The sequence below is a fragment of the Rhinolophus sinicus genome, chromosome 16 (genome assembly GCF_057876585.1).
Source record: "Rhinolophus sinicus isolate RSI-liver-muscle chromosome 16, RSI-T2T, whole genome shotgun sequence".
Classification (NCBI taxonomy): domain Eukaryota; kingdom Metazoa; phylum Chordata; class Mammalia; order Chiroptera; family Rhinolophidae; genus Rhinolophus; species Rhinolophus sinicus.
In genome coordinates this window covers 2,023,669-2,039,881 of record NC_142516.1, presented here as the reverse complement: position 1 = coordinate 2,039,881, position 16,213 = coordinate 2,023,669, and the positions used below count along the sequence as shown (strand labels likewise).

The window sequence follows — 16,213 nt, the reverse complement described above, 5'->3', positions numbered from 1 at the left end:
TGCTTTTGGAAATACCGTGTAGCATCCAAAATCAAATAGCACTGGCTCAAGGCTTCTCAGATGACCCTCTCACATGCATTAAAAGCAGCGTGTCTCCTCCGGAATCACAGATTCCAGACCCTGGAGAGGACTCTGCTTCGGCATTAGAGGCATTGGAAGTGATTACCTTGAATCTCCCAGCGGGTTCGAGCAGCACGACGCAGGCTCCAGCTGGGTGGCGAGCTGGCCACATCCCACACACACCCTGTCCTGTCCACACACTCCATCTGGGAGGGAGGGGCGAGAGCTGTGTCTCTGTTCAATTCCCTATAAACATAGACAAGTAATAAAGACCGGGATTTAAAGGGAGCCTGGTGGGTGTGAGTCAGCTTTTCCTCCCAGAGCTCCCAGGTCAGCTTAGGTCCCAGGGAGGCAGAAGAGTTCCAAGGTGTAGGCCACAGTTGACAAGCCCAGTGTGACCCACAGCCACCCAAAGACACATTTAAAAGGCTGCTTCTCAGCCAACCCTGAGGGGATGTGTAAGTCCCTTCTGACTCCCCAACACGACCGCAAACTCAGGAGAAACATTAGGCTGGTGCAAAAGTAACTGAGGTTTTTGCAATTATTTGTAACCTTTTAAAGCACAATTACTTTTGCACCAACCTAATAGAAGGGGGTTTCAAACCTCTGGGCTGGTCGGCTCTAACTGCCTGTCCCCTAGAGGATCGGAGTGAGTCCCTGGGCCAGGGAGACTAATGGCAGCCCACCCACCAGTCTGCCAGCCACTCTTCAGAGCAGCATTCAGCTTCATTGTAGAAAACCACCTGGATTTCCTTTCCTCCATTGAGAAGCGAGAAGCCAGCCACGTTGGCGCTCCTCAAATTTCAAGTACCAACTGGAAGTCCTTGTGGGACATTACTGACATGAAATCAAACCAGAAGTTCTTCAAACCAGCAGTTTTTTTCTTTGTATCTGCCGGTCTGGGGCATCACCCTCCCAGCACATAGCTGAGAGGCATTCTCACATCCGACTGTACCCCCCACACATGTACGGCCATATCCACAGCGTCCCTTGTCCATGGTCCTTAGGCAAAAGCAGCTCTTAAGAGCGCTGGAGAGGTCCCCAGAGACATTGAATCCTGCTCTGCCACTCATCACTCAGCTGAGGTCCCCTCTGGGCATGTTTGGTCTTCTGCAAAGTGGGGACGGCAAGGACTGGCGCCCCCTAGTGGATGGCATGCCTGCTTCTGCGCTAACATTTAATCCTCCCAAATGCCGGGAGAGGAAGGTTACTATTATTAAGCCCATTTTAAGAGATGGGGAAACGGAGGCACAGAGGTCAAATTACCTTGGCCAGGGTCCCACAGCCAGTAGGTGGCAGCGTCCCGGCTGGAACCCAGGCTGCCCAGCGCTGGCGTGTGTGCACAGAGTGATCATTCTGAGATCCTTTCTCCGGCATGTACTGGGCTGGTTGTGAGGAGGTGTTTGTTCACGCACGGTGCCCGGCCATGGACAGTGCCTGGGAATCTGCTACTATTGTCTCGGCGTCACATCTGTTCTGGGTGCACAGCACACGCTATCCCATGTCTTGGTTCTGACCTGGGGTCTGCAACACGCTGTACCCCACCCACATCTTGCACTTAGTAGGAATTAAATACCTGCAGCTTCTGAGACCGATAGCCTGAGGGTTTTATAGATCGGATTGGGCTGAGTAAGCAAGCGGTCGCCGTCCTTCTGCAGTGGGAAGAGGGATTGAGCGGCCTGTGTACCTGAATCTGTGTTGAATGTGCGTTGAAAGAGAAAGGGGCGGAGCATCGGCAGTGGGGTGAATGCTGCCTCCAGCACCCACGGGTGTAACGTGGCCCGGCTGGTTGAGCGGAGCCTGCAGTACCAGCTCGTACTGGGAGATGGCGCCCTTCCCCAACAGTTGGAGTTCGTGGCATCCTACCCAGAAGCTGCCACAGATCGCGGGGATTAAATCAGGAAAACAAATCAGAGAAACCCCTGCAGCTGGCGGGTCTCACACTCAACACTGAGGCCAGGACCATGCTGGCTGTAACTGAGTCCCTTTTACAAATAGGGACAGAGCAGAGAGGTAGTGTCCTAGGAAGGTGGTGTCCATCATAGGTGGGCATCGAAAAGGCTGGCTCCTTCCTGCCAGTGTCCATCCAGGAATGGAGATAAATTTTCACCCAGGCAGAAAAGAGTTTAGGAAGTGATGGAGGATGGTCCTTCCCAAATGGCTGAGAGCATTTAGAAGAAATAAGCCCTATTAAGGTGTTTGACCCAGTCAGGCCTGCGTCTTCAAGGAGACTTACATGTGTCCTGGCACTGAGGCTGCAGAGGGCTGGGGGCTTGTGCCATCCTACCCTACTCCTCTGCCTGGGCACCAGGACTGTGGTTCCACCCCTGCTCCCCAATCACAGACGAGGGGGGACACCCGCACCACACTGCTCATGGGTGGGGCCCTCCTAGCTCCCCTGCTGGGATGCGGGAACCCCAAACCTACACCCACCTCTTGTGCTGTGCGCGCAGATCTCTGGTACCCGCGCTCGGGAGCCTGCACAGGTGGGTCCCGGCACCTGCCAGGAGACTCCCTGCCTTCCAAAGGCCTTATTTAGCGCACCTGTCTGCACGGCTCCCTGGAGGGCCTTTCCCGTTACACCTCGTTCCCTTCCCCAAGTGCTGGGGCTGGAGACCCTGGAAGGGCTGCTTTCGGAGCAAGCCAAGAGGTCGCCCTCTGGGCTGTGAGGGAACCTGAAGCCACCCGTGAAGTAGGTCCCCAGCAGCTGGGCTGGAGTAGGCGCTGGGGAGAGTGTGGTCTCTGAAGGGTGCCGGGGCCTCGCTCAGCCCGGCCGGCGGTGGGAGTGGAGTGGGGAATCAGTGACCAATCCGTGCAGCTAAGGCCGCCGCGCGGTACGCGCGGAATTTTACGATTTAGGGGTCGGTGGTGTGTCTTTCCTCCCCAGTCACCCCATCCCAACTCCTGGCGACTGAGGTTTGCAGACCTCGCTGCCAGCAGCCAGGGGGCGGCGGGGAGCCAGAGCCGAGAGGAAAAATCCACCCATTTCCTGGGCAGATTGCGTCGGCCGCCGCCCGGCCCTGTCCCCGCCTCCCGGCCGCGGCCCCCGCGCACAGCCCGCGCGGCGCTCAGAGCCAGAGCCGGGCGGCCCTTCCCGGCGGCAGCGGCGGCCGCGCGCGGAGGGACGCGGAGGGCGCGGCGGACGCGGCGGCATCGGGCACCGGGACAGCGGCGGGACGCGTGTAGCGGCCGGCGGCGGCCACTCTCCCTGCGCCCGCAGGCGGCGCACCATGGCCGGGCCGTGCGGGGCGGCGGCGGCGGGCGGGCGGCGGCGGGCCGAGGGGGCGCGGGGACACGGCCGGGCGCCCCTGCCCGCCGCGGTGCCCGCCGCCTGAAGGCTGCCCGGGGCGCAGAGCCGGCGCCGGCGCGGCGCGGGCGCAGGAGGCCACTCGAGGCGCGATGTCGGTGCCGCTGCTCAAGATCGGGGTTGTGCTGAGTACCATGGCCATGATCACCAACTGGATGTCCCAGACTCTGCCCTCGCTGGTGGGCCTCAACACCACCCAGCTCTCGGCGGCCAGCGGCGGGACGCTCGACCGCAGCACTGGCGTAAGTGTGCCCGCCGCCCGCCTTCGCCGGCCCCCTCCCTCGCTCCTCCCGACTCCCAACCCAGGGCTGGGTGGGCACCGCGCGGGGAGCGGGGCGCAGGGACAAGGGCGACGGCAGGGCTTCGGCTTCTCCGCGCGGTGATGCTGACCCTGCTCCCTACGCCCCCAGCCGGGCCACTCCTCCCGCCGCGGTCCACCCCCCGGACGACGCTCCCTTGTTCTGCCTGGTTCCTTCGCGGGGTGGGGGGGGGGGGTGCCAGTTCAGGGACTCAGACTTGAGTCCTCATTCAACTAATAACAAGTCCCTCGCTGATAAGGTTAGGACGCTGAGGCAGGGGACTCGGGGACTTGTCCAAGGTCACTCAGCAAGTAAGGGGTGGAGATGCCGCCGCCGCGCGAGCCCGGTCTGGCTGAGTCCGCTCCGGGCTCTGAAAAAAGCCCGCCCTACTTTGTAAAAGCCGGACTGGACCGCCCTGGCCGCCGGCTTGGGAGCTCTTGCTCTCGTCCGCCTCCGCGTTCCGAAGTCCCAATACGCCTTCCCCGCCCCCGCCCCCACCCTAAGGTCCATCAGAGGAGAGTGTAGAGGGGCCAGGCCGCTCCCCTGGGAGCCACTCGCTGCGGAGCTCACCCCCTCGCCTTCCACGCACCCCTCCCGCCATGCCTCCTTTTTCAAGGCCTGCGGGGAGGAGGCGAGCTGCCAGGGCCGCTTCTGGGCAAGGCTGACTTAGATGGTGACTGGAGCGGCTGGAGCAGAGGCCGAGCTGCCACCACCTTGAGCGATGGGCAGGGCGCAGGGAGGAAGGGGCAGGGGAAAGCCCCAGGCCCGGCTCCCTGGCAGCTGAAAGGAGAGGCGAAGGACACGAGTCTCCGTCTGCTTCCCTTTCTGCTGTCAAGGGCGCAGAGACCTGGGAGGAGGCCTGTGGGTTGACCCCATCCTAAGACCCTCCCTTATCACCTGCTGTTTCAAGAACTACATGCAGTGTTTCCTGGTCCTAAGCTGCTGGGGTTGGAAATGAATGAAATGAAATGTATCCCTACTCTAGGTTCTCCCCACCCAACTTCTCCTCCCCATTCCAGTCCTAAAAATAGCAGGCAGGTGACCTGAGGCGACTCGGCAGGCTGCAGGGCCCCCGCGGGAGTGGGCAGGGAGTGTGCTCAGGGAGTGTTTGGGCCTTCACCCTGTGTACCTGGCGGTCAGGACTACCTGAGCTGGGCTGCAAGGTGACACCAGCCATTCATAGCTCTGGCTTCTTGGTGGCCCTTGGGTACACCTCAGGACTGAGATTGGGTGTGATCCCTGCACCACATGTCACCAGAAACTTGGTGACATCCACCAAATGCCTGGTGGGTGGCAGCCGGTGCAGAGTCGGAAGCTCGGCATGTTTGGGGCAGTCTGTGCCACGCGGCCGGCGGGAAGGTGGCCAGGCTCAGGGTTGCAGCTCTGGGCTAACAAGCTGCTGGGTCCCGGCTGTCACAGCTCTTATGGTGGGTGCTTCATCTCCGAGTGGCAGGGAGCAGCAGACGAGGCTGTGCCATCCACCTCTGTCACCTTGTGGAGAGATCTTATTTCTCAGTTACGTGCCCACTGGGAGTCGACCAGCACTTGCCTCCCTGCCTCCCTGCTCTCCCAGCCGCCTGTTGTTGCCTCGTCCTTCTTTGTAACAGATCGATTCGGTCAGATGCCCAAATGGCCCTTGAATGTAAAACTCCCTTGAATTTAAAAAAATTTAAAGAGTAGTGCCTATTTGCCTCCCTTCCAGCCCTAGGGACCCTGCGGGTCTCTTTGTTCTCAGAGACCCTTTCCTCCCTGTGGCCAGAACATGTCTCTGTTTTCCCCACCCGGGCTCAGATGGGGAGTCTTCCCTGGGGCTGGTCCCTGGTGCCCTACCTTTCTCACTTTCTCTCCTCCCTTGCCCCACTGGCCCCCTGCTCCAGGTGTTGCCCACCAACCCCGAGGAGAGCTGGCAGGTGTACAGCTCCGCCCAGGACAGCGAGGGCAGGTGCATCTGCACGGTGGTCGCCCCCCAGCAGACCATGTGTTCGCGGGACGCCCGCACCAAACAGCTGAGGCAGCTGCTGGAAAAGGTGAGTCTGCGCACGTGCGTGCGTGTGTGCGTGCACATTGTGCCCTCACCAGCAGCAAGGCGAGGCTGGCCTGCAGTGTCCTTCCCAGCTCTAAGGCCTCGCTCTCTCCTGGCATGTCCCACTGGGAATGAATGAGTAAGTGAATGAATGAATGAATGAATGAATGAATGAATGAATGAATAGGTGGAGACTCCGCAGCGATGGCCCAGGAGGAGGTGAATAGACCTTCCCAGTCACTGCAGGTTTCACTCAGGAGCCACGTGAGCCTGGCGGGAGGGGATGCAGGGCTGCTCTCCCACATGTTGTCTCTTTGAGCAATACCTGTCACCTGTAGACCTGAGAGTTCTGTCACAAGCAGCTACCTGGGACCCACTTGGATTTTGCCCAAGAGGATCTTTTCCCTGCCTTTGAGTGGTTGCCCTTGGCCGATAGCCAGGCCAGGTGTTCCCCACGGTGGACGCTCCTGATGCCAAAGCAGATTACATCATTGCCTTTGTAACCCACCTGGGAGCAGCATTGAGCAGTTTGCATAAACATTTCAATCTATTATTTCATTTAATCTTCACAAGAACTATGTGAAGTTGATGAGATTTTTCACCCCATTTCAGGAAGTAGAAATTGGGTCCCAGGAGGGGGACTGACGTATCCCACACAAACAGCCCATTCGCAGGGGAACCAGCGCGGGTCCAAGCTGCCCACCTGGCCTGGTGGCCTCAGCCCCAGAAGCTGCTGCTCCTGATGGCACCGCCACCTCACCTCCTGGCACTTCCCACCCCAAGAACCCTGGATTCTCGGGTAGCCCAAGTGTCGGCGTCCCTGGGAGTTACTGAAGAAGGAAGGAGAAGTGGGTGGTCCCTTCTGTCCCACTCATCACCCTCCCGCAAGGAGAGGGGTCCTTTATATGTGGGACCCTTCACACCCTGAGAGAACAGGATCATACCACATGTATATACACACATACACAGCACACACGTTGCACACAAATACACACACACATCACATACACCCACCACATGCAAATGCACACATACACACACAGCACACAAATACACACACAGAAAGACATATACACTGCACACAAATATATGCACGTACTGCAGACAATTGCACACACCTCACATACACAAACCACACACACACACAGAAATAAACATACCACACACAAATACTCACATATACAGATGTCACACACACAGAGAAATACATACGCCTCACACAAATACTCGCACACACCACACACATACTGTACACAAATATACACCTCACATACACACACTGCACACATACTACATACAAATACTCACATACATAGCATACACACACTGCACACAAATACACACCACACACACACACACACACACACACACACACACCAGTAAAACGAAGGCTTCCCCCCCCCCTCCCTGCAGTGAAGGAGTTTGGAGGAGGCCTGTGCTAGAAGAACAGCCACTCTGGGTGGGTGGGTGGGTGGGGGAGGTCGGCCGGCAGTAGCAGCCCAGTGGGAGGCCGGCATCTGGGGCCAGCAAAACTCAGTTTTGCTCCGTTCGGGTCCAACTCAACCACAAACCCTCACACAACTGCAGGCAAAGCAGGTCCCTTTCCTGGACTCAGTTTCCCAGACTGTCCCAGCCACTGCCCATCTGGAATGGGCATAGGGAGGCCCCCTCGTTTCTCTGGGTAGAAGAAGGGCGTGGTGACAGGGCAGGGCCTGGTTCTTAGAGCCTCCTCCCCTTTACGGAACAGACTATCCTTCGCCCTTTAGCCTCCCGAAGAAGTCATTTAACGAGAATTAGAGTACAGTGCACTCCACAGAATCCACAAACACTTATTAACACCAAACTAGACCGAAGCCTAATCGAGCCTTTAACTATTTAGAATTATAGAGGAGGGTGGTGGGGCTGCTGGGGGCCGGGTGGAGCGCTGAGACCGAGACCTGCAGCCCCTGAGAGGCGACAGAAAGCCAGAAAGGGGTCCCAGAGAGCGCGAGGAGCCCCGGGACGGCAGGCCTTGGAGCTGTCCTGCCTCTTTATGCCACAGCATTGCTGCCTAAAGATTTACAGCCCTGTTTATACCCTGGTGGGCACTCTGCTTTCAGAGGCAGAAGTCATTTGTGGTAAGAGGCCGCTCTGCTCAATGCGTTCTGTGTTAAGGGACAGAGCGTCCAATCCTTTGCACCCTCCCTCCGCGTCCCGTCCGTGTGGTGCTCCCTCTCTTCCCTCCTCTTTTTGTGGGGGGTGGGGGGAGGGAGGCCTAGACAGAGCACATGCAGGATCCCGGGGAGCATGTGTTCTGTCACTGGGGCTGGAGTCCCAACTGAGCACATTCCGTCCACTTCCATTTCTGTACAATGGCTTCATGTTACAATCCACCTGCAGAGTTCCAAAGGCAGAGCCTGGGTCCCAGCCCAGGGGCTGTAATTTTCATTGGCCTGGAGTCCTTGGGAGACACCTGACGTCAGAACATCAAAGCTCCCCCTTGGTTCTGACCTGTGGCCAGGGTTGTGGACCATCGGAGACCCTCAGAGTGCACAAGGCAGGCAGGGGCCCTGGCTCTGCTCTCTTTGAAGATGTCCATGGCCCTGAAATTGAAAGTGTGGGGTTGGGAGTCAGGCCAGGCCTTGAAGCGTGGCTGGCTGCTATGTGAGGGCAGGCAAGTTATTTCACTTCTCTGAGCCTTGGTCTCCTTATGTGTAAGATGGAACTCGAAATAGCGTTCCCCTCCCAGGGTGAGATAAATAATGTGACAGGCTCGGCAGTGTCGGGAACATTGAAAGTCCTCCATAAATATAATATTAGCAGTTATTCCCTCAAGGTCAGGTGTGTCTGCCGCCCGCTTTCCCCCCACCACCAGTCTCAGCTCCTGCTGCCACAGTGGGCAAACCCTAAGGGGACCATGTCAGGTAGGGGGCTGCAGACCACGATCTTCTCACGGGTGAGCCGATTGCAGGCGAGTGTCACCTCAGGCCCAATCGTCTGCTTTACCATTGGCCAGAAAGGAGCTCAGGATGGGAAGAACTGTAGGCAGGGAGGGTATATATTTGGTCGTAGGCAACTGCATAGCATCTTTAACGTTTATTTGCTAAATTTAAAGTTCAGTCTTTAAAATTTTAAGTTCATTAAAAGCATTGCTTCTCTGGCACATGAAAAGCCCAGTGCTGTGTGCAGACAGCCCTCTATTAGAGGATGAGACCAGAGTCACTTTGTTCACTCAGAAAGCTATAGCCTGTAGCCTTGTGGGTTTTGCCTTCATGTCTAGAATCTTATCCCCTGGGGAGGGGGCTGGACTTGACTGGAGCCACCATTTGTGTCCCTTCCTCCCAGCCATTGGCTGCAGAGGGTAGCCTGCACACCAGGTACTGACCGCTGTGCTGGGGTGACGGGGTGAACGGGGCCCAGTTCCCCTCCCCCATGAGTTTCCTGTCCAACAAGACGACTGAGACAGGTGTGTGGGTTACTGCTGTGCAGGCGTTGTGCCAACAAGATGGTGTTTCCAAGTCTTAAGCAGCCACCACTGGCTTAACTCATCAAGGAGGCCTCACTGAAGGAGGTGCCATATGGGCTGGGCCTTGAAGGATGAAGGAAACCAAACATTACAACTTTTCTCAAAAGAAGTGCTGCAGTTATTCAAAGTGACAGAATAAGACAGGTGAGAGGGAACAGGGAGACCTACGGTAACAAAGCTAATATATTTCAGCTCCCATGAGAGGGCTAAAGAGAAAGCATCAGAGAGAGTCAAAGGCACCCACATGTTGTGTTAGACAAGCCTGAATTTTTCAGCAGAATTTTTGTTTGTTGCTTTCAAATAACAAGTCAGAAAATTCCAGGCATTTTTAAATACTGAGGTGAGCAATGCCAGGTTTTTCTCCCACTGAGAAGCCTTTTGGTGGTGTCTCTTTTATTTTATTTTATTTTATTTTATTTTATTTATTTTATTTGGGGGGAGGGATCGTACAGTAAGAAGTGGAAACCACCTACCATCTCTTCTTCTTATGGACCAGGCAAAGTGAAGCCTCATCCCCAAATGATTTTGTTCCTAAAAGGGAGCGTATTTTCAAACTCAGCAGAAAGTCAGAAATGAAGATTTGCGGTTATGGAGGTGTCTTTCTCCCTCGTGATTGGGTTAGATTTTGAGCAAACGCTCCAACGGCACTGCGGCAATCCCAAGCCTCGTCCCCCTCCCCATCGGCCCACATGCATTTGTACAGAATCACAAGCCAGTTTCCTGAAAATAAAAAAGCACGGGCAGGTGGCTGCACTAAAACTGTTTTTTCTTTTAAGCTCCCTGGAACCCTGTTGAATATTAAAGTTCCATCTTGAGGCTAGACTCAATTCAGATCTGCCTGTAAGGATGTAAAACAGCGATTCTTCATTTGCTGGGTGATTGATTCCCGACTCTAGGTTCCGAATGTACTTGTTTGCACAGCAGTCATCTACCTATGATATTGTTGGGTGTGATGGATGGCATACGAGGTGGGGGAAAGAAGCCTGATGCTCTGTCAGGGAGGGCAAATCCCTTGTTCCTTCCTTCTGCAACTGACCTTCTCAGAGAGATGCCCAGTGAGATTTGGGGGGAAAGGGAAGCTGTGCCCGAGGTGAGGGAAACCCCACAATGCTGACCATCTTCGTTGGTGTGGAACTGATTTCTTCCTGCAGAATAAAGAGACTAGGAGCCGTCCCCCCACCCCCAGAAAAACACAGAAAAGGAATCACCCAAAGCCATGTGCCTGGAACTATGAGCAGTGGGGTCCGGGAAGCCCCTGCTCTGGTTTGCATCCTTGGTTGTAAGAACACAGGCTGGAAGATGGCAGAGGGAATGTTTACCAAACCAATTTGCTGTGTTCGGGGAGTGCTTGGTCCTAGCAATCCCCGGTGGTGCCGGTGATTAACTAGTAAATAATGCATGGGCCTCCCCCGGCTCCCAGCGTGGCGGCCATGCGGAAAGGCCACTGTCGTGTTAGGAGGCGGATAAGCTCGTCTGGCACCTGCCACAGCTCCTTCCTTGAACCTGTTGCCTTTTTGACAGGTGCAAAACATGTCCCAATCCATAGAGGTCCTGGACCGGCGGACTCAGAGGGACTTGCAGTACGTGGAGAAGATGGAGAACCAGATGAAAGGGCTGGAGTCCAAGTTCAAACAGGTGGAGGAGAGTCATAAGCAACACCTGGCCCGGCAGTTCAAGGTACGCGTGTTCCTCCTTCTCCGAGACCAGGCGTGTTTCCCCTTCACGCTTCCCCTTTCCCTCCAGAAATAGCAGTTGGGGGCCACGACGAGCCCTGAGCCTTGCTCTTTGCTTTGGGATCAGAGGCAACTTCCCCTCGCCCTGGTTTGACAAAAGGCACCTTATAGAGGGGGAGGCTTGGACAGTGGTTTTCAGATCCTATTAGTTTCTGAGGCCAGGGGTCCCCGGTCCTGAGCTTCTCCAGCCAAGTCATAGATTAGCTGGGAAGGGACATCAAGGGTCCCTGTCGCTCCACAGCTGCTGCACGTAAATCCCATTAGCTAAGGATTAGCTTAATTGATTAGAGCCGTTTCTGGGCAGGGATCACTCAGGGCAGTTTTTCACATCTGACCTAATTTAGCTGTGACACAGCTCACTGTAGGTTCACAGGGAAGAAACAGAGAGACATCAACATCTTTCTCACTTCGTGGTAAGTGTTCCTTTTCTCCAGGTAACTCTAGCCATGAAAGCCGGAGTTTGTTAGACCTAAAATTCTATATACATATATACATACCCCTAGAGTTGACAAAGCTTCCAAATTATTACATGGAGAAATTATATGCACCTTAATTAAGGTATACATGCATGTTAATTAGAAATCTAGCCCAGATGCAAATGAACGGGTCAAATTGCACAGCCCCGCTTGGCTAGAAATTGCTGACGCTCTGCCTTCCTGTACTTTCAATGCTAATGTTTTCCTTTGATGAAGCAAGAACAAATTCACTTTTAAAAGCAATACATTTTATAGACGAAATGGCAAGCTAATGAAGTTATAAATCTATACTGTGAATAAAATAACAGCAGGCCTGATCCTACGGAGGAGAAATGGGCAGTCACTCTGGTTGGAGGCAGGTGGACGTGTTGTCTTTCCCTCTGATGTGTCATCAGGAATTGTCTTGGAAAGAGACCTCGTCCTGCCTGACTAAAAAGAGTTTGTGTTTCTCCTTGAAAGGCCAGCATTCCCTTCTCTGGGGCAAAGTCAGATTCCTCTAAGGATGAGGGTGTCTTCAGCGACCAGGGCTAGCTCATTTCTGCAGGCACTGTCCACACAGCCATCTGTCTCCCAGCTCCCACATTGGGGCACCGTGGCTCTAGGGGAAGAAAAGCAACCTTTGCCTTTTACCACACTTTAATTGCATTAAAAAGTTCAACTGAAATAGTTGTGAGGGAATCTACATAACTGTCAAAGCTGTTTGTTTGGACTAACTCTGGCACTGAAGTGTGATTTTTTTTTTTTTTTTTTTGAATGACCGTGAAAATATTTGTCTATTAGTGGCTGTCTGTTTAAGGCAGGCTAGTGAGGTAGCTCTTCAACAGTATTTCGTTTTCTTGCTTGCAGGGCTAACTTAAAAGCGTTTTTTCAATGCTGCAATGACTGAAGAAGCAGTGCATTTCCATGTAACCATGAAAGAGGGCCAGACAGCTTTTTGCACCCTGCATTTTTACTATTATTTTCCAATTCTTAGCACCATTTCACTAAGGAACCTTGAATACAACCAGGATCCTCTATTTGCATGCGACTGTAGATGCATTTCATGAATACTTTGAACCCTTGTCAATGCATTTTTTTGAAAAAGGAAAAACAAGAAGCTTTGTGTATGTGACTTACAGCATGTAACCTTAAGATGTTGCCTTCTAACTGACAATAAAGACCTTTCCCAAATACGATGGTGTTCTGAAGACTGTTTAATATGCTCTTCTAACTCCTTTGGGCCAGGTGATAAATAAATCCATAAATAAAGCGGGAGTGTGCACACTTCCCTCACCTAGGGAGAAGCCAGGCCAAGGCAGGGTGTTACAAGTTTTTGCACGCATCGCACTGAACCCAGCTTATTTTAACCTTGCAGGCGATAAAAGCGAAAATGGATGAACTTAGGCCTTTGATACCTGTGTTGGAAGAGTACAAGGCCGATGCCAAATTGGTTTTGCAGTTTAAAGAGGAGGTCCAGAATCTGACGTCAGTGCTTAACGAGCTGCAAGAGGAAATTGGCGCCTATGACTACGAAGAACTTCAGAGCAGAGTGTCCAATCTTGAAGAGAGGCTCCGTGCGTGCATGCAAAAGCTAGGTAGGCCCAGCGCCCTGCGGGGCGGGGCGCGGCCCCGCCCACCCGCGGCTCACGCGCAGGCTCAGGGAGTGGTGCTGAAGTGGACAGCGCCCGCCTGGCTCCAGGAGGTGATGGCTGCGTTAGGGCTCCTGGGTAGGGCTACCTGGAGAGAGAGCGGAGGGCAGGCTGCACCCATGCGAGCGGGTTGTGCCACCCTGTGCAGAGGCCAGCTCACAGAGTCCACTGAGTTGCACATCTAGACATAAATAGGATGATGTTAGATGTCGCAGACCATCTGAAGAATTGTGTGTGTGTGTGTGTGTGTGTGTGTGTGTGTCTGCACGTGCGTGTGCGTTGGGCCGAGTTCTTAAGACACCAGGGCTGGAAACATATATCTCAGGTTCCCTCCAGGTTGAGGACGAGGGCTGAGGAAGCCTGTCCAATACTGCACCATGCAAAGTTTGAATAAAAAAAGAACAAGTTCAGTCACACCACGATGGAAGATTTGCCCTTCAGTGAGTGAAGGAATCCCTCCCACAGCCTGTGAGCTCACAAGTTCCTCGCTCATGTTCAGATTTTCCCAAAGGACCCTGGACGTGGGGTATCCCCTTTGAATTCTTATTTGTGATTGAACATCCACTTGCCTTATCCACCTTCCTGTTAATTGCTTTAACAAACACTAGCGTGCTAGTGTCTGAGTCCACTTTTAAGTAGCACATTTTAAATCTCAATTCCATTTTTAGGCTTTCCTATTAAAGATTAGCAGGCCCTTCTCACCACTAGTTTTAAAATAAAGGTTGCTTGTTTTCATACAAATACTTTTTAGAGGAACTCGGGGTGTTCTGCTTTGTGAGGAGACTTCCCTGTGGGTTTATGTGATGTTCTGACTTGGATCCCTTTTATCCTCCCCCCACACTTACACACAGGCACTCCAAATGCCTTATTATAAACTTAAAACATCCCAAAAGAATAAACAGTTTTTAAATCCCTAGTGCTGTTGTCAGGTGAAAGAGAGAGCCTGCAGAGGGCATGGAAATAGTCCACCAACCTTTGTTTGAACAGGCTCCCATATCTAGATTATTTTCCATGCTGCTGTAGGTACCCCGTAAAGGCATACACTTTTAAGTTCCCCAGTCCTGGAGAGAACACTGACATATGTTGGGAGTCTCAGAACTAATCTGTTTTAATGTGTGCTCTCTGGCTGTGTCACGTGTGGGAGTGTCTGCTGCGTTTTTTCAGTGATGGGCTGCAGGGTTCGTAAGTCCTGGTGTGTCAGGGGCTGGGTGGCCTGGGACAGTCCCAGGAGGGGTCTGGGCTAGATGCACTATACCGGCTCTTTCCATTTTGACATTCCAGGAGTCAGTGGGATATTTGAAATGTCCGTGATTATAAGGCTCTATTAATGACAACGAGGCTATAAGACTATGTAGGTTGGGCACTGTCTTTGGGGTTCTGCCCATAATGACCCTGAGCTCACCAGTCTCTCTCCAGACCCTCCTTGCCTGCCCATTGGGGATCTCGCTTGGCTCTGAAGAATCCGGGGCGGGGGGGCTTTATTTGTTATCTATTGCCCCACCAGTGGTGTTTTCCGTCCCTGATATACAGGCTGTGGAAACCAGGGAAAAACACGATTAAACCCCCACATTTTCTGATTAATGAATCAAGGAGCTAAATGGAAATTCAGAACAAAGAGTTACAAATGGTGACAGGCTAAGGGTCTTTCTGAGGGGGGTGCAACCCTCTCGGGACAAGCAGCCTTCCCAGCTGTGCCCGTCCTGCTTTTAGAAACTGGACGAATTTACCTTGTGGTTTAGGCTCTTGGTGCTGTCACGTTGTTACCCCCAGCTGCTAAATGGTTGATTGGGGAGTAAAGAGAGGACAACTGGGCCCACAGAGGCTGCGTTCTCCTTGTGGGACGGCAGCCACATGCTTTCACCTCTGCATTTCATTCTTTCTTCAAAAGACATTGATGTGGAGATAGACCCGCTGAGTCTGCAGGTGGGGCCCAGGGATCAGCATTTAACCAGCACCCGCTTTATTCAGATGGACCAAATTGTGAGAACCCCAGGCTGGGGAAACAGGGTCATAAAGTGTTCAGTGCCACTCGACAGCTGTGTGACTCTCCGAAGGCACGGACCGACTGGAGTTTCAGCTACCTCTTTGTCTATAAAATGAAGGTGTAGAGTTCCTGTGCCCTGGGGTTACTGTGTGAATGCACAGATGTCATTCATGTCACGGGCTCTGCACTGTGACCGGCACAGAGTAGGTGGTGGGAGGATAGGAAGGTAGGTAGGTACCGTGTTTCCCCAAAAATAAGACCGGGTCTTATATTAACTTTTGTTCCAAAAGATGCATTAGGGCTTATGTTCAGGGGATGTCATCCTGAAAAATCATGCTAGGGCTTATTTTCCGGTTAGGTCTTATTTTCAGGGAAACAAGATAGGTAGGTAGGTAGGTAGATAGATAGATAGATAGATAGATAGATAGATAGATAGATAGATAGATAGACAGATAGAAAGAATAGGTAGGTACACAGATAGATAGAAGGTCGATGATAGACAGATGACATGGATATAGCTGCTTCTGCTTCTCTCCTAGATTTTCATTCTAGTTCAGTAACTTAAGGACCCAATTCATATCCTGTGGCTTCTTAATGTATTGTGTATTTTAGCTTTGCAAATAGGTAGGGTCTTAGCAGCCTGTTTCCTTGCTTTGAGGTTGCTGGCCAGCAGAGAACAGAGGGAGGCAGCCTTTTGCTGTGTGGCACCATGTGTGCAGACAGCTCTCCTGAGCCGGGAGGACTAGGGCATGACGTAGCAACGTAGCGGCTCAGTGGCTGCAGTTTCCTTCCCGCCCCTCTGCTCCCTGGTTCCTCGGGATGAAGTCTGACTGCAGGTTTCCTCGTGCACAGCGTCTCGGTTACCTTCCTGGTGTAACAGTAGGAAGAGGGCCTCCCTGCCGCTCCCCAAAATTGCATAGTGAGGTCTCTCTGTGTCACACCTTCTCTTCAAGTCGATATTACTGACAATTCCTGGCCCCAGAATATACACAGAACAAAACAGGTTCTGTTTGTTTTCCATTTTCTTTTTTGAATCCATCTCTCCATGGAATTGCATGTTTTTCCTGATGGTCCACCCAGAACCTTGAATCTGAAATTCGTAACTTCTAGACCTCTTATATATTCTGGCTTCGCTCTTCCCCGTTTTTAAGGGGTAAAAGCTGGGAGACGGGCCCGGAGGCCAGGGGGTGGTCCCAGG

The 16,213-nt window shown here is 53.2% G+C and overlaps 1 protein-coding gene across 2 annotated transcripts in view; it reads left to right on the top strand.

Moving 5' to 3' along the window:
• OLFM1 (olfactomedin 1) overlaps positions 1–16,213 on the top strand; it is a 38,119-nt gene that overhangs the window by 8,909 nt on the left and 12,997 nt on the right. The window contains exons 1-4 of one of the 2 annotated variants that reach the window (XM_019756767.3): positions 3,065–3,609; positions 5,544–5,693; positions 10,716–10,871; positions 12,758–12,977. In XM_019756767.3, coding sequence (XP_019612326.3) covers positions 3,460–3,609; positions 5,544–5,693; positions 10,716–10,871; positions 12,758–12,977 — 676 coding nt within the window. In that variant the 5' untranslated portion in view covers positions 3,065–3,459. Of the gene's footprint in view, positions 1–3,064; positions 3,610–5,543; positions 5,694–10,715; positions 10,872–12,757; positions 12,978–16,213 lie in introns of those variants that run through there. The other variant, XM_019756768.3, reaches the window with a different exon arrangement.